This window comes from Miniopterus natalensis, chromosome 1 (assembly GCF_054644295.1).
Source record: "Miniopterus natalensis isolate mMinNat1 chromosome 1, mMinNat1.hap1, whole genome shotgun sequence".
Lineage (NCBI taxonomy): Eukaryota > Metazoa > Chordata > Mammalia > Chiroptera > Miniopteridae > Miniopterus > Miniopterus natalensis.
In genome coordinates this window covers 111,572,414-111,592,912 of record NC_142081.1, presented here as the reverse complement: position 1 = coordinate 111,592,912, position 20,499 = coordinate 111,572,414, and the positions used below count along the sequence as shown (strand labels likewise).

The 20,499-nt window shown below is 38.7% G+C and overlaps 1 protein-coding gene across 1 annotated transcript in view; it reads right to left on the bottom strand.

The window, feature by feature from the left end:
• SEC23A (SEC23 homolog A, COPII component) overlaps window positions 1-19,653 on the bottom strand; it is a 53,442-nt gene extending 33,789 nt beyond the window's left edge. The window contains exons 1-8 of the mRNA XM_016209795.2: window positions 19,547-19,653; window positions 10,315-10,556; window positions 8,206-8,263; window positions 7,916-8,002; window positions 6,261-6,497; window positions 3,707-3,786; window positions 2,390-2,534; window positions 273-431 (exon numbers count right to left, since the gene is read on the bottom strand). Of these exons, the coding sequence (XP_016065281.1) occupies window positions 273-431; window positions 2,390-2,534; window positions 3,707-3,786; window positions 6,261-6,497; window positions 7,916-8,002; window positions 8,206-8,263; window positions 10,315-10,535 (987 nt within the window). The 5' untranslated portion in view covers window positions 10,536-10,556; window positions 19,547-19,653. The remainder of the gene's footprint in view (window positions 1-272; window positions 432-2,389; window positions 2,535-3,706; window positions 3,787-6,260; window positions 6,498-7,915; window positions 8,003-8,205; window positions 8,264-10,314; window positions 10,557-19,546) is intronic.
• Window positions 19,654-20,499: the final 846 nt, after the last annotated feature.

The following is a 20,499-nucleotide window of genomic DNA, read 5'->3' as shown; positions in this document are numbered from 1 at the left end:
ACAAACAAACAAACAAACAAAAACCATGCACACAGGGTTTCTCTCAGGAGTAATCTTTAAAGAGATAACTATTGGTGCATACTACTAAGTTTTTAAACATTTAAAACCAGAAAATTATAAGTTATCTAGAGAGAGGCTATTTCTCCAATTCTGAACAGCAGTTACAGTATCAGACTTCACAATATCAGATTTATCATTAAATATCTGTATTCTTTCTCTTTTATCAAATAAATTTTTCTAATAAGGCAAAAAGACTTAAAAACCAAAATTACCTTAGTTCCCTTTTTAACATATTTGGCATTGTCTTTTTCAATGTCATGCCATGATCTTATAGGTGTCTTCAATTCATCTCCAACCACCATTCCTGGCCCCTGAGTGGCTGGACCGCCAATGAACATCATGATTCGGGCACCAGTGTTGGGAAAAGTACACTACCAAATAAAAGTAACTTGTCAAAAGAGTTTAAAGGAAAACATATGAATGTACATTTCTAATAATAAACTGTGATATACTCTTTCTAGAAAACAGGATATCATACATTTTTCAAGAAATAAAATAATCAAATGTTTACAATGAAATTTAAAAACAAGATGTTTGTTTGAATACGTTTCTTTTAAAATCCTCTTCTAAATAATAGTGCCTTCCTAATTCTAAAATAAAACCTGGAAGAAACCACTTTAACCAAGTGATCAAAGCTAACTACCATCAGCAGTAGTAAAACAAGTCAACATCGTGAGCCTCCTGATGTGCTGTACTAAGCAAAACACAAATCAGTTCTGTAATATTCCTGGAAAAGGGTATAACCTAAATCTACTCATGAGAAAGATCATATAAACCCAAATTTAGACTTATTCTGCAGAATAACTAGTCTACACTCTTAAAAAATATCAATGTTATGAAAAACAAGAAAAACTGAAGAACTATTACAGATTAATGGACACTAAAGAGACATAGCAACTGAACACAATACATGATCCAGAATTTTCTTTTGCTATAAAGAGCATTACTGGGGTAGTGAAATACAAATAAAGTTAACAAATTAGAAAATTGTGTTAAATCAATGTTAATTTCCTGATTCTATTAACTGAACTTCAGTTATACAAAAAACTGTTTCTATAATTAAGAAATACAAACCAAAGTACTTAGAAGGAAAGGGGCATCTGACTTTCAAATGGTTTTCTAAAATTTGTGTGTGTGTGACATATAGAGAGATTTATATAAATATCAGAGAAGGATAAAACAAATGTAATAAAATATGAGCATGTGAGGAATCTGGGTAAAAGTTCAATTAATCTTTGAACTTTCTCATAACTTTTCCATATGTTTAGAATTATGTCAAAGTAGAAAGTTAAAAGAATAATGATAGTAACAGATTATAACTCACTATATAAAATAGGAAACCATGAGTCCACAGTGACATTAATAAAGGAATAAACTGAAAGTTTGATGAGTAAGGGGGTATTTGCATGGTTTCAAAGATCCACACCATCTAATGTTTACAAATTACAAACAGAGGGGAAATAAGAATAATTTTACAGTGGAGAAACCTAGGAGATACAACCTTATGAGTGATCCAAATGATTATCATCAGTGATGGGATAGGATGCAACAAGACCAAAGCATTACTTCTGTGATATATGCAAGGCCTGAATCCAATTCTGAGGATACATCAAGACAAACCTAAGTTGAGGGACATTCTATAGAATAATTGGCCAGAATCTTCCAAAGTGTCAAACTCATGAAAGTCAAGGAAAAGCTTAGGAACTGCTCCAGACTGAAGGACACTAAACATACCACTAAATGTATGCCTCTGAACTAAATCCCTTTAGTGAAAGAAATTACTGGAATAATCAGCAAAAGTTGAATGAGGTCTGAGAATTACATGGTAGTAATGTATGAGTGCTAATATTCTGATTTTTAATAGTTGTAGTGTAGTTATTTATATAGGAGAATATCCTGGTTTACAGGAAACACAACCAAAGTATTCAAGGGGTTGAGAACATCATGTCAGCAACTTAATTTCAAATAATTCAGGTGGTGGGGAGGAGTTCTTTGCAACTTTTCTCTAAATTTGATAGCATTTCAAATTTTTAAAAAACATTTTAAAATAACTCCTAATTATAATGCTAAGATTTGTGTAGTGTAAAAATTTCAAATTCTACTTTAAAGTAAAATTGTCCTTATCCTACCACTGTTAACATCTGAGTGAACATCCTTCCAAAAGCCTCTTTATACACAAAAGGATACACTGCAGATCAAACTTTGAATAAATAAAATCATATACTCGCTCTCCTATGACCTCATTTTTTTCACTCAACATTATCTTGTACATATCATCCCATACACACACAAACACATTTACTTTCTAAAACAAAGCTATTGTCACTACCTCAAGTAGTCCTACAGCTATGGAAAGTGCCACCCCAGAGGAACGTAAAGGTCTTTTTCCCTGTGGTACAGGCCAAGGGTCTCGCTGCAGTTCCCCCAGAAGATCTGTGAGATTCATGTCTATTTTCTGTACTGGCTGCAAGAATCTGCAAAACAAAATTTAAAAAAACACATTTATTTGTGGGTGAGAGTTTAAGAAACAACCTATCGACTTTTTATTTTTAATTTTAGAGAAGAAGGAAGAGAGAGAGAGAAACATCGATGTGAAAGAGAAACATCAATCAGCTGCCTCTCATATGTGCCCCAGGGGGTACTGAACCCACAACCTAGGCATGTGCCCTGACTGGGAATCAAACCCATAACCTTTCAATGTACAGGATGATGCTCTAACCGACTGAGCCACACCATCCAGGGCCATCCATTTTCTTAAAAACAGAGAAAAATAATTTGAATACAGGGTACACCAATGGTTCGCAAAACTACTGTGTACATCAGAATCGGTAGGAGGCCTTGTTTTAACAAAGATTGCTGGTTCCAGAATGTTGTTTCAGGAGGTATAAGGTGGGCCCCAGGAATCTGCATTTCAAAGAAGTTCCCAGTGATGCTGACACTACTGGTCCAGGAACCACACTTTGAGTACAACTGTTATAAATGAAACAGTCAAACCAAGTATTACTTCAAGACTGCATCTTTCATTTACCAACCTAGTAAGTTTTAAGGTTATTGAAATAATTATGAGAAGATACATCAATTCAATTTTAGTAATACTACCTCTGATTTGAGAGTTTAGGGGGAAAAGCTACCCCTAAGGCTAAGAAGGCAAAATGAAAAGCTTTTGCAGCTTTATTTCTCTTGCCTACCCTCAACACAAAAATTAAGTTTTTCCAAACTTAAAAACAGAAAATCAGGAATATATCAAAACTAAAATAATTCCTTACATTATAATGATGAGAAACCAACCATTTAAATGACATAATTCTGGCTCAACTCTTTAAGAAGTCTACTAATGCAATCTATTTACATTCCTAAAAATATTTAACAATACAGTATCATTGAATGTCTATGTTCAAGTTAAAGGTATAGGATGCTTAAAATAGCTGCATGGGGGTGGGAAGAGATTAACCAAAGAACTTATATGCATATATGCATAACCCATGGACACAAACAATAGTGTAGTGAAGGCCTGGGGTGGGGGCAGGAGTGGGAAGGAGGGGGTCAGTGTGGGGGGGGGGAACGACTGGTAATACTTTCAACAATAAAGATAAAATAAAATAGCTGCATGAATTGTCAAATTCTCTTTGCCATATTTAATTATTACCTATTGGAAGGAGGTGGCTGCTGTACCTGAGGACCACGTGTTGCTTGAGTAACGGGTACTTTAGAGAGCCCCAGCATTTCCTGTAAAGAGATTATTTCTGTGATACACATTTCATTACTCCTACAAAAATGTATCAACAATTTACCATGTGCAAGGTTCTAGGTTATTAGGAACACAAAAATAAATAAAACGTCTCTTTCCTCAGAATTTTCTGACTTAATACCTAACTAAACCGCTAGTTTGGTTTTAAATTTTAGAAGTGCGCACAATTTCTCTCTAAACATATGGAAATAATGTTATTTTACTAAAGTTTTCTTGAATGTAGAAATGCTTATTCATGAAGTAAGAGTAAAAAGTATGTAACAGAAAATCAGAATGCCTAAAGATTTGCAAAGAAAAAATGATTAAACTAACCTTGCAGTATTTCCTCTACTACTAGCAGGAACAGCAACTTTTCTACTGAAGACTTACTATCTGCTAAACTCTTTACATATACTATTTCCTCACAAAACAATAATGAAGTAGATTTCTTAGTCCCTGCTTTACAAAGGAAAACTGAAACTCAGAAAGGCTAAGTAACTTGACTAAAGTTCCACAACCAGTAAGTGACAAAGCAAGATACTCACTCAGGTTTTGCTACAAAACCCTATAATACTTTATACTATACTGTGTTTGCAAATTATTTCATTTAGTGCTAATAATGACCTTGCAAAGTAGGTAGTTTATCCTTCCAGAGAGGATGAGGAAAAGGCAGAGATCAATCCAAGATCACACAATTTAGAAGAGTTTAAGATTTGAATCCAAGACTATTTGGGGAGAAAAGACCAGACTCTTTTTTTTTTTAATAATATATTTTTAAATTTTTATTTATTGATTAATTTTAGAAAGAGAAGGAGGGGGAGAGAGAGAAACACGGATTTGTTGTTCCATTTATTTATGCATTCACTGGTTGATTCTTGTATGTGCCCTGATTAGGGATCCAACCCACAACCCTGGGTATTGGGACGCTCTAACCAACTAAGCTACCTGTCTAGGGCTAAGATCAGACTTCAACCAGACGGTCAGATACAGAAGATAAAAACATTTTAATGAAGAAAAAGAAAACTTTACTCTGCAGGCATTCATTGTCTGTTGCAAAAAGGCAGATATTTTATGTTACATATGAATTAATAATTTAAGTAAAATGTACTCTATAATCAGAACATTAAGCCACTCTAAATAAATTAACAATTTAAAAATAACAACAAACAGATAAAGGCACAATCCATTTAACTCTCATGACTACCCCGTAAGGTAAATACTATTCTATCTTCCTTTTACAGTTGAAAAAACTAAGGCACAGAGAGGTTAGAACTTGCCCACTTTCTCTGATCTCATGGAAGGCACTCTGCTTCCTATGCACCTGAAGGAATCCCCACCACGTCTTCTGAAACCTCGCTCTCCTCATCACACCCTTGCTTTCACTCACCCTCTTTAGTCTCCTTCCCGTCTATGGACAAACACATTCAAGTGTCCCTCCTAAACGAAACCCCTTTAACTCAGTTCTCAATGCCCACATTATCACCTTCCTTACCTTCAACAACCAACCTCAGGAAAGAACGCCGACTCTAATTTTCTTGACGTCCTCAAGTTGTATTCGCTACTCCTTCGCTATCTTATTCTCTGTGCACTGTCCTCCCCACCCAAACCTGAGAATTGAATTCCTCCAGTATTTTCTATCTCAATGAACTGTAGCACCACTACCCCAGTCTGCCAAGCTCCAAATAAGTCATTCTCAAAATCTTTTTTTTTTTTTCATTTTGGGCTACCTGGATTCATCCAAAGTCTGATTTCACATGTCTTCGTTATGCCAGGCTTATCTGTCATCTTCTAGGGTAACTGTTCTCAACCGGGGATTGTATCAGAACCGCTTAGAAAGTTTTTGAATACTTACATGAGCAATTCTACCCTTCCAACCACCTCCCAATACAAGCACATATTCACTCACTCTCTCATGGTCTATCAAAATCTCTGGGCAAAAAAAAAAAATCTTTTGAAAAATATCCCCAGATGATCCTAGTATGTGCACATAACTCCCCTGGCCTTGAAAGATAAAGCTTCAATTTGCCCCAAAGATAAAAATGTCCTAGTATATAAAAAATATATATACCTATAGTTCTTATATTAAAAACTCAAAAACCTTAAAAATGTCTCCCTTTGCCAAATATAATAAAAGTGCTTAGTTCCTAGGTGAGATGTCAAAAAACAAAAGCTAATATTCTGCAGTTGCTTTCTCTCGGTCTTCAGCATGACATTTCTGTAAGACCTTCAAATCTCCAGTAAAACATTTTCAGTTTCACTCTAAATTTAAAGGTACCGTTAAAAGTTAAAGATCTTCAATCTGTATGATAAAAATTTAAGGCAAATGAAAGAAAACTGACGCCAACACTAAATGTAAAGCCTTTGTTACAACAGAATATTAGTCAATTATAATAAATATATTTTCTAGAAACTTACACCCAGAAGCTTTTTCAGACATATATACAGTGATGCTCACAGACAGGTTATTGTTTACCTGCAGTTGTTTGGCAGACAGATCTTTTGTTCCTCTGAAGACATAACTTTTTGAAATGCCCTCACATCCAAGTTCATGAACCTGCACCATTCTCCCAAAAGTAATAAGTCCAACCAAGGCTGTAGGTGGTAAAAGACTTAATGACATCTGCATAGATTCCTTCAGAGCTTGTAAATCTTCATCTTCCATGCAAGTATCAACCACATAGAGGAATATCAAAGGCATCTGAGGACCACGCTGATAAAGCACATTGCCATAAGAAAAAAAAAGTTGGTTTAAAGTTATTAACGTTTCAGCACTATATAAGGACAATCAATAGTAAATTCAGCCTGGCCGATGTGGCTCAGTGGCTGAGCATCTACCCATGAAGCAAGAGGTCCTGGGTTCGATTCCGGGCCAGGGGACATGCCCAGGTTTCGGGCTCGATCCCTAATAGGGGGCGTGCAGGAAGCAGCCGATCAATGATTCTCTCTCACTGATGTTTCTCTCTCTCTCTAAAAAAAGACAAAAAAACAATAAAAACATATCCTCGGGTGAGGATTAAAAAAATTATTAAATAAAAAATAGTACATTCAATGGAACCCTAATAAATGGAACCCTAATAAAGCCATTTCAGAAATGAAACAGGTTATATATGCATGGAGAGATATCCAAGACATCATCAAGTGAAAAATTAAGTTTAAAAAAAAATCATTTACAGCCCTAGCCCATTTTGCTCAGTGGTTAGAGCACCAGCCCTCAGACTGAAGGGTCCTGGGTTTGATTCCAGCCAAGGGCACATACCTCAGTTGCAGGCTCGATCCCTGGCCCCGGTTGGGGCACATGCAGGAAGGCAACCAATCAATGTGTCTCTCTTATATCAATGTTTCTCTCTCTCTCACCCTCTCTGTTCCACTCTCTCTATAAAGCAATGGAATAAATATCCTTCGGTGAGAATTTAAAAAAATCATTTACAGTTACATAGAGGAAATATTCACTCTCAATTTCATTTAACTGTATGAGGTTTCATTTCTCATAACAAGTACTTATTCCTTTTAAAATAAAAAAATAATAACTATAAAGCTTAAAAACATGTAGTGAATTTATAAAATAATTGCCTAAACCTGAACTGGATTGTGAGAAAACTAGAAACTAGTCAGTTTGGACATATTACTGACTGGCTTAAGTGAACCATATTCTGCTTTCTATATAACATTCATAAAGGGTATTATCATTTTCACTCGTAAGTATAGAAACAACTATGTAAAGCTATTCAGAAAGGAAAGAAAAATGATTTTCCTATGAAGGACCAATGCAAGAATAATTTCATTAACTAGACTTGGGGATATATCATCAGTTCTAGCATCATATTTACTAAGTATGTGTAAACTGACCTTCCAACTACAAAGCAAAAGTGATACTTTAGTGTCTAATAATTTACTCAGTATAGTAAATCACACCATCCTACCCAATATCCTGGCCACCCATCAAATAACTACAACAGAGATACTACCTCTCTTAAAATGACTTTGAGAGGTCTTATCTTTGAAATGCTCCATCAATTCAAAGTGAAAATCAAGAATGATGCCTTTTAAGTCATCTCAATTTAATAAGTATTTTGTTATAAATTACTGGATATTTAAAACTTCATTAAAGATTTACTCTTATGTTCTTACCAGAACTACATATTCGATGCTAGAAAACTGAGGTAAAAGTTCAGCAGGCTGATTCAGTTCCGATATACCAGCATAAGTAGGTGGAAACTACAGATAGAAATAAAAATATTTAACAAATCATTTGCCAGAAAGAGTAATGAAATTTTAAACTGAAAATAAGTATTTCCTGATCATATAATAATGAAAAAATCAGTATTCTCATCACATGAAAATGATTTCATCTTTCTTTTTAAATATACATATTTAGACCAGTATTACAGCATTAACATCTGCAATAGGGGTTTTCTTACCTGATTCCTTTGATAACAAAAGTTGCAAGCCCAGAGTTTTGCTCGATAATCCACTTGACTGTTTTAAGAAAAGATAAAATAGCAGTCATCCTATATGCTTAATCCTTAATTGCCATTTGTATTTCACTTTCTTTTTTTCAGTTTCCCTGGATTACAGTGTCTCTCTTACTGGTTTCTAACTAAAGATGTTAACCATTTCTCATGCATTGCAAATGAAATACCATGTTTTCTGTTATTATTTACTGTGCTGTTTTACTTTTTGGTTGTACTGAAGTTGTGTATTAAATATAATCATGTTCTGTTTAAAAAAAAAGATAAAATAGCTCATGTTTCAGTTCAATTTTACAAGGATCCTAATCTTAATAAAATTAATTTCTTTCTAAAATATGAATGTATTCAAATATAGTCAAAGTGATCTTTAAAAGCCATCTATTTTTAAATGCTGCCAATATCTAATCCATACTTTTACTTAAATAAATATATTGTAACTTTTAATATATAGTAAATATCAATAAAATTGATAATTCTATTTTTATTTTAAATGACTACTCAGATGTAGAAAAGATTTATTCAAGTCAAAAATATATTTACTGAATACTAAATATGTACCAGCTATTTTTCGAGGTGCTAGTGATAGTGAACAAGTCAGCAAAGGTCCCTGGCCTCACTGAGTTTATTATATTCTAGAAAAGACAGACAATAGACAAGCAGATACATAAACACAGAAGATACATTTTTTAAAAATATTTAATTGATTTTTTAGAGAGAGAGGAAGGGAAAGAGAGAAAGAGACACAGAGAGAGAGAAACATCAATGTGAGAGAAAAACATCGATAGGTTAACTCCTATACACCTCCTGCCAGGGACTGACATGTGCCCTGACCAGGAATTGAACGAGCAACCTTTTGGTGCATGGAACCAAACCAACTGAGCCAACACTGGCCAGGACTAAACACAGAAGCTACTTTTAGATAGTGATAATAAAAATTAATGAAAACAATTTTTCAGGATGTGAGAATGTATTTGGGAGGGTACTTTAAAGGAAAGCCTTCTTAAACAATTGAAATATGACCTAAATGAAAAGGAACCAGTCACAGGAAAATCTGGGGGCAGAGCAATTCAGGCAGAATACATAGCTATTGCACAAGTTCCAAGGTAGAAATAAGTTTGGTATATTCAAAACTGAGAAAGATTTTTGGCCAGGTAGTTCAGTTGGTTAGAACGCAGTCCAGATACACCAAGGTTACGGGTTCAGTCCTGGTCGGAGCACATACAGGAATCAACCAATGAATGCATAAGTGGAACGCAAATCCATGTTTCTCTCTCTTTCTAAAGTAAATAAATAAATAAATATTTTTTTAAATCAGAAAGAGGGTAAGGTATAAAGTAGATAAGAATTAGGAAAACAGATGATGCAAGATGAGGGCAGAAATATTTAGAGGCTAGATTATGTAGGGCTTTAGAGGACTTCCTAAGGGTTTTGGATTTTTTATTCCAACTATGATAAGACGCTAGAGGAGGATTTTAATAATCTAATATGCATTTGGAAAACTCTAGCTGCTAGTTGGAGAATAGACTGCTGAAAGGCAAGAACCAAAACAGAGAAACAAGTTAGGAAGATAATGAAACTGACCGGGAAAAAACAGTATATCTTGAAGTAGAGTGTACTAGCAGAGACTAAGTATGAGACAGAATCAGTAATGTTCTGAAAGTAGAATTGACCAGATTTGCTAGTGGATTGGGTGGGGAAAGAGGGAGTGGAAAGAAAAAAAATGATTCCTGGTTTTCTGCAACAAGAAACCATAACATTTTCAAACACCATGCTACTCAATTATGACTTTTCTAATTAACACGAGATGGGTTGATACACAGCCAGCAGCAGTATCCAGAGAATACTGATAGGACCTAATGGTTTATATAGGACCAATTTTACATTTGGTCTCTCATTACCTTACTACTCCTAAAATCTTATAGCTCTTTGGATTTGACTTTCTTAATTTAAAAAAATAACTATAAACAGAAAGAAAGACTATTTTATATAAATAAGGAAGAAAGAAACTACATTTTTAAATCATATTGCCACATTAGTTTTTCCATATATTTTAATTACCATAAAGGATTCAAAACTGCACGGCAAGTGGTCCTACTACACAAAACAGGTTCATATTGAATAGGCGGTAAATCGGGTCTCTCCTTCAGTGGTGTAAATAGGGCTGCTACTGGAACAACCATTCTTGTAGCTTCTAGTCGACTTGATGGCCAAACATTCCAACTAAACCGGACTCCATCTCGTTCTTCATTTTGTTGTATGAATTCCAAATAGGTTGTCATTGTGGAGCTAGATTCTTATTTCTGTAAAAGAATTAAAAGATATCCTCAAATTGTCTTAAGAAAATTCAAAATAAGTATGTTTTCCCACTTTCAGCAATATTAATCCATTAGAAATCATGACCAAAGGAAATACTTATCTTGGAAAAAAGTTAGCAAGCAAAAATAACCCCACTTATAACAAAATAATAAATGACTCTACTAAATCCAATGCCCATTAGGCCCAAGAAGGGGTAGTAAATTTATGGGGTAGGAGGATGCCGCTAGGGTTAGGGGACAACATAGAGCAATATCTCCATCTTGTTACTCTCTAATTGCATATCTAGGAATGTCAGCCTTCCTACCTAGGTGACAATTCTATCTCATGCTCTCAAACTGCAACAATGGTTAGTGATAGAAAGAAATTGTACAAATTAAAGGTCTGAGAGGATAGAGCATTTCACATGTTATGTGGCTGGCCAAAAGATTTGTGGGAGAAATGAAGGACATTAAGAACTGAAGACTGGCCCTGGCAGAGTAGCTCAGTTGGTTAGAGCATCATCCAGATACACCAAGGTTGAGGGTTCGTTCTCCGGGCATGTACAAGAAGCAATCAATGCCCAGACAGTGTGGCCCAGCGGCTGAGCATCAACCTATGATCCAAGAGATCAAGGTTAGATTCCTGGTCAGGGCACATGCCCGGGATTGCGGGCTCGATCCTCAGTAGGGGGCGTGCAGAAGGGAGCCGATCAATGGCTTTGTCATCATGTTTCTATCTCTCTCCCTTCCTTTCCCTCTCTGAAATCAATAAAGATAGTTAAAAAAAAAAAAAAAAAGAAGCAACCAATGAATGCATAAATAAGTGGAACAACAAATCAATCAATCAATCTCTCTCTCACCTTCCCTGTTCCCTCTTAAAAAAAAACCTGGAGCCCTAGCCAGTTTTGCTCAGTGGTTAGAGCATCAGCCCATGGACTGTTCAGCCCAGGTTCAGTTCTGGCCAAGGGCACGTATCTTGGTTGCAGGTTTGATCCCCTGTCCCAGTCCATATGCGTGTAGGAGGCAACTAATTGATGTTTCTCTTTCTCTCTTCTCTCCCTCTCCCCCTCCCTTTCTTCCACCCTTCCTTTTACTCTCTCTGAAAAGCAATGGAAAAATATCCTCAGGTGAGGATTAAAAAACACACACACACACAACAACAACAAAACTGGAGACTTATGAAGATGAGGTGCGAAAAGAGCCAACATAGATGCTGAGGTTGCTAAGAACGATGGGTTGAGGAACTGATTCTCTAATATAAGTAAGGGAAGAAAAAGTATAATTTGATAAAAGCATATTATATATAATAATAATTTTAATTTTAGAAAAATTTTCAAATGCATTTTGATAATACAAATTACAGAAAGTGAAGCTTAACAAATATAAGTATCTTAAGCAGCTAAGAGTTTCCTCTACTTTAAAAGAAATAGGATGCTTCCCGGCCGGTGTGGCTAAACAGTTGAGCATTGACCTATGATCCAGGAGATAGCAGTAAAATTCCTGGTCAGGGCACATGCCCGCGTTGTGGGCTTGATTGCCAGTAGGGGGTATGCAGGAGGCAGCCAATCAATGACTCTCTCATCATTGATGTTTCTATCTCTCTCTTTCCCTCTCCCTTCCTCTCTCTGAAATCAATAAAGACATATTTTCTTAAAAAAAGAAAATAAAAGAAATAAGATGCCAATTATATCTCAATTAATAATAAAATAAAAATTAAACACTATTTCTTCCTATCAGAATCTGAGAGACAAGTAGAGAATCTTATGTTAATCAAGAGCAACCATGGGTTTTCTAAAAGACGATAAAGAATAAAGAGAAATTCTAAGATAACTAAATTTATTTAGGAAAAATTATCTTGAGGGTAAATATAGGAGAGTTTTGAGAAGGATGGTATGAGGTCTCAAGAAAAAGAGGCTGTTGAAAGATAATGGTAAAACAAAGGCCTGAGATAGTCAGAGGGAAGTTAGAAGATGCCAATCTCTGACAAGCCAGCGTGGCTCAGCAGTTGAGCATCAAGCTAGGATCCGGGAGATCGAAGTTCGATTCCCGGTCAGGGCACATGCCCATGTTGCAGACTCAATCCCCAGTGGGGGGGGGGGGTTGCAGGAGGCAGCTGATACAATGACTCTCTTTCATCATTGATATTTATATCTCTCCCTCTCCATTCCTCTCTCTGAAATCAATAAAAATATATATTTTTTTTTTTGAAAAGAAAAAGATGCCAACCTCAGTTCTAACACATGCAACAATAGGAGAAACAATCTCCTCTGGGAGAGAAATCAAGTGTTCAGCAACAGCTTCCATGCTACAGATGTGAATATAAATTCTAGGACTACGCAATCCCTCCCATTACTTCTACAGAAAATAAAGCAAATGAAGTTTTCTGTTCATTAGTTAATTAAATCTATAATCTAAGATGAATCTAAAATGCATCACCAAAAAGCATTAAAATATTAAGATATATTAGGCCAATCAGAGTTGTTCATCTGAACCACAAAACACAAAAAAATGTTTTGAGTGACTATTTTCCAAGAATGATACATTACTAGTACTTAGGTGTCATACATTTTCTCAAAACACATGAAGTGAGCTTGTCACCTGGAAAACAAGTGACAGTATTTGTTGCCAGTGATAAAATTTGAGCTTTTGAGCAAATATTAAAATTTTGGAAAACTTGTATCCACTACCATGAGCTTCACAGATTCCTAATATGTAAAGATCTTTCTGTTGATATCAGTGGTGATATCAATGTGATTCTTTAAAATATTGCATAATAAAATGTCAAATTTGGAAGATATACATTATTCAGTGAATCAGTATCTCCAAATTGAGACAGTATAGGGATGTGGGCCCCAGGAATGGAAATATACCAGGTGACCAGACAATGTCTAAATCACTGTTCCACATAAGCAGTTGATCAAGGTTTGGCTGCTATAGGACCTTCCTGGTGTGGCAGTAAGGAGCAACACCATCATCTTGCCCCCACAGTGCATTTGGGGGTGATAGTTTTCAAGCAACTTGACACAGAAGTTTCCACTCTCTGGAACCTTCACAAGCCCACCTTTTGACGCAAGCCCCCTTTGTCCCCAGCTTATAAAAGCAGCCAAGCAGCACCATCTGGCTGGAGAGTCAGTTCAGAGGACCTTCCTTTCCTCTGTACTGCCTCTCTTGTGCTGCAGCATAACCTTAATAAAATCTGTCTGGAAATTTCTCTGGGGTTTCCTCTCAATTTCTATCTTGGGGAACCTAAGAACCCCAAGGCCAGTAACAAAATGATCAATTCATGATGTTACAAAATCATGCATGGGTAAATGATCCATTCAAAGCACAGAATAGACCAATGGGTTTTAATGCAACAGAGTATAAAAAGTTCACTTCTAAGGTTTCAGATTTCACACTGCAATTAACCCTTGATTTCTTAATTAAAACTATTCATTTCTGGTGTAGTATCCAAGAAGAACATGCACAATTATCCGAAAAAAAACTATGAAAATAGCCTTCTTTTTTCCAGCTACATACCTATGAGCCAGATTTCCTTCATAAAATTCAGCCAAAATAATGCATCACTATAGACTGAATGCAGAAGTAGATATGAAAATCCATTTGTCTCTTATGAAATCAGGTGGGGATTTTTGTGTGGGGATTTTTTATGTTTTTTTTTAATAGATCCTCAATAATGTTTAAGAATAAAAGGTCCTGAGAACCACTGCCATTAGGACATTAAGGCTTAATTACATCAGAGAGCCTAGTAGAGAAAGGCTCTATGAGACTTAGCATGAAGACATTTACAGGGAGATCACAGAAGGCGGCAGACTAAGTGGAAGCTACATTGACACTATCCTGGGACCAAACTGGAATTTCAACTAAAATACAGAAAAACCGCCTGGCCAGACATGGCTCAGTGGTTGAGCATTGACCTAGGATCCAGGAGATTGTGGTTCAATTCCTGGTCAGGGCACATGCCCAAGTTGCGGGCTCAATGCCCAGTTGGCGGTGTGCAGGAGGCAGTCAATCAATGACGACTCTCATCATTGATGTTTCTATCTCTCTCTCTCCCTCTCCCTTCCTCTCTCTGAAATCAATAAAGATATATTTAAAAGATATATGTGTGTGTGTGTGTGTGTGTATACCATCCTGAATAATCAGCTGCAACTGAAGATGAACTAGAGAGCACCCTCATATCCAAGGACATAAAATGGAAACAGCATAGAGACTGGTAGAAACTGCAGAGGTGCAAGATGGCTAGTGGGGCTCCCAGTCAGCAGCTGAAGGTCTGGAGGGATATCTCACCTGTGGGGGCGTTCCCACTGAGGCCTCTGGAGCCTAAACCCCAGGCTGGACTTACCAGCCAAGAGCAACAGAACTGAGAAAGGTGCCCACATGATATCTGGCTGTGAAAAGCAGCAGGTTTTCTGTCTGCCAGGGAGAGGCTGCTGGAAACGCAGGCAACCTCTTAAAGAGCCAACTCACAAAGTTTTGTGTGCAGCCACTCACCTTGGGCTCCAGCAGAAGGAGGTCAGAGTAGACCGGAGCTCTATGGAGAGAATCTAGGGTTGTGGGCTTTGGAGACTGAGGTCAGAAGGCACCATCTGGATTCCTGTGCTGAGTCATACCCTCAGACTGCAGAGGACATCTTTCTCAGGCAGACAATTTGCTACTTGTGCCTGGATGGGGAGCAATTGCCCCACCATGCTGGAAAACCTCTCGCCCTACACAGAGGAGTTTCGACAGACTGAGGCCCATTAAGAGACTGATAACAACCAGCTGCCTCACCCTGTGGAGTTACTACAGCCTGAGGCTCATTAAGAGAATCACATTAATCAGCCTGCAGGCAGAGACTGACTTCAGAGTGCTTTGAGTCTTTGCCTGATCTGCTTCTGGACCCGGGCCTTGGAAAGCAGACTTTAGTGTGCATCTTGGTCCTGTCCAACTGCACCAAGCCCCAGCAGAGGAGGCCTGAAGCCAAGGGTTGTTGATAGCTCCAAACAGGGTACTCAAGGCAGTCACAAACTGCGTCTGACATTGGCCTGCACCAGAGACCCTCCAAAAAGACTGAGAGTCCTAGCAGATCTACCTAATACATAGAAACAAACCCAAACAGGCAGCCAAAATGGGGAGACAAAAAAACAAGCCCCAAATGAAAGAACAAGAGAAGTTTCCAGGAAAAGAGCTAAATGAAATGGAGATAAGTAATCCATCAGATATAGAGTTCAGAATACTGATTGTAAGGATGCTCAACAGCATGAAAAAAGATATGGAAATTATGAAGAAAATGAAGAATGACATAGCAGAAATAAAGAATACACTGGAAGGAATAAACAGCAGATAAGAGGAAGCTGATGACTGAATCAGAGAATTAAAAGACAGGGTAGAAAAAAATCACTCAATCAGAAATCCAAAAGGAAAAAACAATTAAAAAATAGAGGACAGTCTAAGGGAGCTGTGGGACAACATGAAATATAACAATATTCACATTGTAGGAATGCCAGAAGGGGAAGAGAATAAGCAAGGGTAGAGAATTTGTTTGAAGAGATAATGGCAGAAAGTTTCCCTAACCTGGTGAAGGAAAAAGCCACACAAGTTCAGGAGGCACAGAGTTCCAAACAAGAACAATTCAAAGAGGCCCATGCCCAGACACATCATAATTAAAATGCCAAAAACTCAAGACAGAGAGAATCTTTATATATATATATCTTTATTGATTTCAGAGAGAGGAAAGGAGAGGGAGAGAGAGACAGAAACATCAATGATGAGAGAGTCACTGATCGAGCCCACAACGTGGGAATGTGCCCTGACCAGGAATCGAACCCCCATCGCCTGGATCATAGGTCGACGCTCAACCACTGAGCCACGCCCAGCCGGGCTAGACAGAGAGAATCTTAAAGGCAGCAAGAGAAAAGCAATCTTTACCCACAGAGGAGCTCCCATAAGGTTATCAGCTGATTTCTCATTAGGAACTCTACAGGCCAGAAAGGAATAGTATGAAGTATTCAAGGTAATGCAAAACAAGGATGTGAAACCAAGACTACTCTATCCAGCAAGACTATCATTTAAGATAGATGGTGAAACAAAGAGCTTCCCAGACAAAAAAAGGCTAAAGGAGTTTATCACCACCAAACCAGCATTGCTGGAAATGTGAAAGGAACTGTTGTAAATCAGAAGTAGAAATAGAGAGAAAGAGAAACACAGGCATAAAGAATTAAAATGGCAATAGGTAAGTATCTATCAATAATTACCTTAAATGTAAATGGATTAAATGCTCCAATAAAAAGACATATGGTGGCTGAATGGGTAAGAAAACCTGACTCAAATATATGCTGTCTACAGGAGACCCACCTTAGAACAAAAGACTAACACAGGATGAGAGTGAAGGGATGGAAAAAAATGTTCCATGCAAATGGAAATGAAAAAAAAAAAAAAAGCTGGGGTAGCAATACTCATATCAGATAAAATAGACTTCTAAAGGAAGTCCATAATGAGAGACAAGAAAGGTCACTACATAATACTAAAGAGATTGATCCAGCAAGACGATATAACCCTGATAAACATATATGCACCCAATATAGGAGCACCTAAATTTATGAAAAAACTTCTAGAGGACTTTAAGGGAGAGATCAACAGTAATACTAGGGGACTTTAACACCCCACTGATTTCACTGGATAGGTTTTCCGGACAAAAAACCAACAAGGAAACAGTGACCCTAAATGACACCCTAGATCAGATGTATTTAATAGACATTTACAGAACATTCTACCCCAAAGCTGCAGAATATGCATTCTTCTTAAGTGCAGGTCAGTAGATGAGTGGATAAAAAAAGCTGTGGGACATTAACACCATTGAATACTATGCAGCTGTAAAAAAGAAGATCACTTATCCTTTGGGACAGCACGGATAGAACGGGAGAGTATTATGCTGAGCAAAATAAGCCAGTAAGAGAAAATACCACATGATCTCACTCATATGTGGAATGTAATAAACAAAATAAACTGATGAACAAAATAGATCCAGAGACATAGAAGCATGAAACAGACTGAGGGATCTCAGAGGGAAGGTGGAGGTGGGGGAGTGGGTGGGGAGAGACTAATCAAAGAACTTAAATGTTTATAAGCATAACCCATAGAGACAGACATTGGTATGGGGAAGGCCTGGGAGTGGAGTGGATGCGGCGCAGAGGGGATGAATGGGAGAAAAAAAGGGACATCGGTAATACTTTCAACAATAAAGATAATTTTTTTAAAAAAAGAAGACATTTACACACAGGTAATGGTGAGGTTTAAGTTTCTATAACAGGTAACAAAGCTCCATTTTAATTTCACTCCTTACTTTTTATTAAGAAATGCTAAATATCACCTGAGTGATATTTGAGCATAATCCCCTCCTCTTCCTCACTACCTCTCTGTTCTAAGATCATATTTGCTCACTAAATCACATCTCTTTTTTTCTTACATTCTCACTTTCCTGCAGTATTTTTAAAAACATTCCATCTGTTTCTTCTTAACTAGTCCACTTACGTCTCATGCAACTGCTCAATTTTACAATCACTAATTCTAGTACAAAATTTGCCAGGGTTGATCCCATATCCAACAATGGCATATCTGAACTAGCTTTTTATAAAATAGCATTATTTGATAAGCACTCTCTCCGCTAATATTATGTCTGCATAAAAGCATAAACCCAAATGAATATGACTCAGACACTATATTAGCATGCAGACTTAACATATTAGTTGCCATACATTTTTTATGTAGTACAAAACAAAAGACTATTCCAAACAAATGTCTAAATTTTCGGCACAATGTATAACCAGTGGAAACTACTTTAGCTAAATAATTTCTGATGGTATAAATAAAGCAAAGAAACAAAGCAGTATATGACTTTAACCTAGTACATCAAACATGTGCCCACAGTACTTTATAAGGCCTTACCTAAGAGACAGTTTTTCAATATTCCCACTTTAGTCCATTTATAGGTAACTAAGTGAAAAACATTCTAAATTGCAAGTAAAATTGAGTTCCTCCCAATCAGATGTATTTAACAGAAAATTAAATGTGCTTCCTACTTTTCAGTTGAGGACACATCAATGAAGTGTCCTCAACTATTTCCGATGACTAGCTTTATATTAATTAGTCAAACCTCTTGGATCCTCATTTTCTTATCAGTAAGATAAGCGGTTTGGGCTAGAAAACTACAAGGCCCTTTCTAACGCTAAAATTCAGAGTCAATTAAAAATGGTTGGAAGGACGAGAAGGAAATTTAACACATATTTATACGATATTTAAATATAAAACTTTTTTAACCCAGTTAATTTGGCTTTGAGGGGTGGAGGTGGAGAAAGTTCACGGGGAAACGTTAATTCGACAAACACACTGCAATGGTTGCAAGTAAGTTTCCTATGACTTTTCCTTTCCCATCCAAACGGGAAAACACTAGGGCCGGCGAGATTGGTCCGATCTGAAAAGCGACTATTTGTAATCAAGGCCTAAGGCGTCAGCTTGACCTGACTTTTCTCCTTTTCCCCTTTAACTCCCAAGGCCGAACTACGGGTGACGAAGTCACCTCGGTTCAAAGTCTAGGGCATTTCAGATCTGGCAAGGAATGAACCAAGAAGTCCAAGTGCCAGAAACGGTGATGGCCTGGGGTGGGGAAGGCAGGTCGCTCGAGGTGGGGCTGGGGTGCTGGGGTGCTGGGCCAGAAGCTCGAGCTGCCGTTTCTCTCTCCACTCCCAACACCTGATCCGGGGGCGCTGGGCGAGGGGGCAGGGCCCCCAGGCCCCGAAAGAATGAAGCCAAGGGTGGTGGGTGAGAGGATGACAGGTTCGGGGCTCAAGGCTGCCCCGCCCGCCCCCAGGCACGCACAGGGCAGAGCGGGCACCACCCGGGAGACCCCTGGCTCGCCCGCCAGCCCGGCGCCTGACCACCGTCCCTTCCCCCTTCCCGCAGAGCGCCCGTGGTCCCGGGAGGAGCTGGGAGGAGGCAGCCCTGAAGTGGGTCCTTACCACAGTGTCCCCGCTGAGAGATCAGCGCCTGTCGCAGCCTCCGCCTTGCAAAAATCAGCCCTCTGCGCGGAGCCGAAGCAGCCGTGGCAGGGCAATCAGAACCCGCGGCGCCCCGCCCCCGGCCTCGGCGCAGAACTCCGCGGGGCCAACATGGCTGTTGCAGCCCCTGCCACGTCAAGGGAGGGGCGGGGCGTGAGGGCGGAAAGGGGGCGGGGCCCCGGCCGGAAAATTGAGCGGAGGCTGGGGACCCGGTCCGTACCTCCCGGGGTGTGGGCGGGACTAGAGGGAGAGGGGCTCGAAGGTGGGGGCGGGGATGGGCCGTCGGGCAGGGCGACGGGGCCAGGGAACCGAAGAGAAAGGTGAGGGCGGGGAGGAGCGGACCGGGCGCGGGAGAGAGGGCGCGTTGGGGAAAGGGGAGGGAGCCCGAGGGGAGGGACGGCCGAGACTAACCAAAGGGAGGCCCGTGGGTGGAGCCCAGGGCCCGGTGGAGCCGGAACTGAGCGTGGGGCTGCCTGCTGGAGGCCTTTTCCCTCTCCCCGGGGGAGCTAGAAAGCTGGGCATTTCTTCCATTGCCTCTCAGACTCTTCAGGTCGGCTAGAGAAATGGAGACATCCTCTTCTCGGGCATCCTGTCCTCTAAGGCCCTGGTTGATTCCTAGACCACAGACATTTCCCATCGAAGTGAGAAGTTCTTTTGAAGCAGGATAGTAAGAGGGCTGGACAATTCCTAGGCAAGTAGAATGGGAAAACTGAGACAGCAGATTCAAACTGGCCTCATCCAGCACCCTGACTCCCCTGCCGCCTGCTCCCTTGCTGGACCACTACCTTAAGCATTAAACCCACGGGACAATGAGGGTCTGATCAGCAGCAAATAATATTTGGACCAAAGCCTCAATTCTGTTAACCACAGAGACAGAGTTTTGATCAAACTAGAGATAACACTTAAACCTGAGG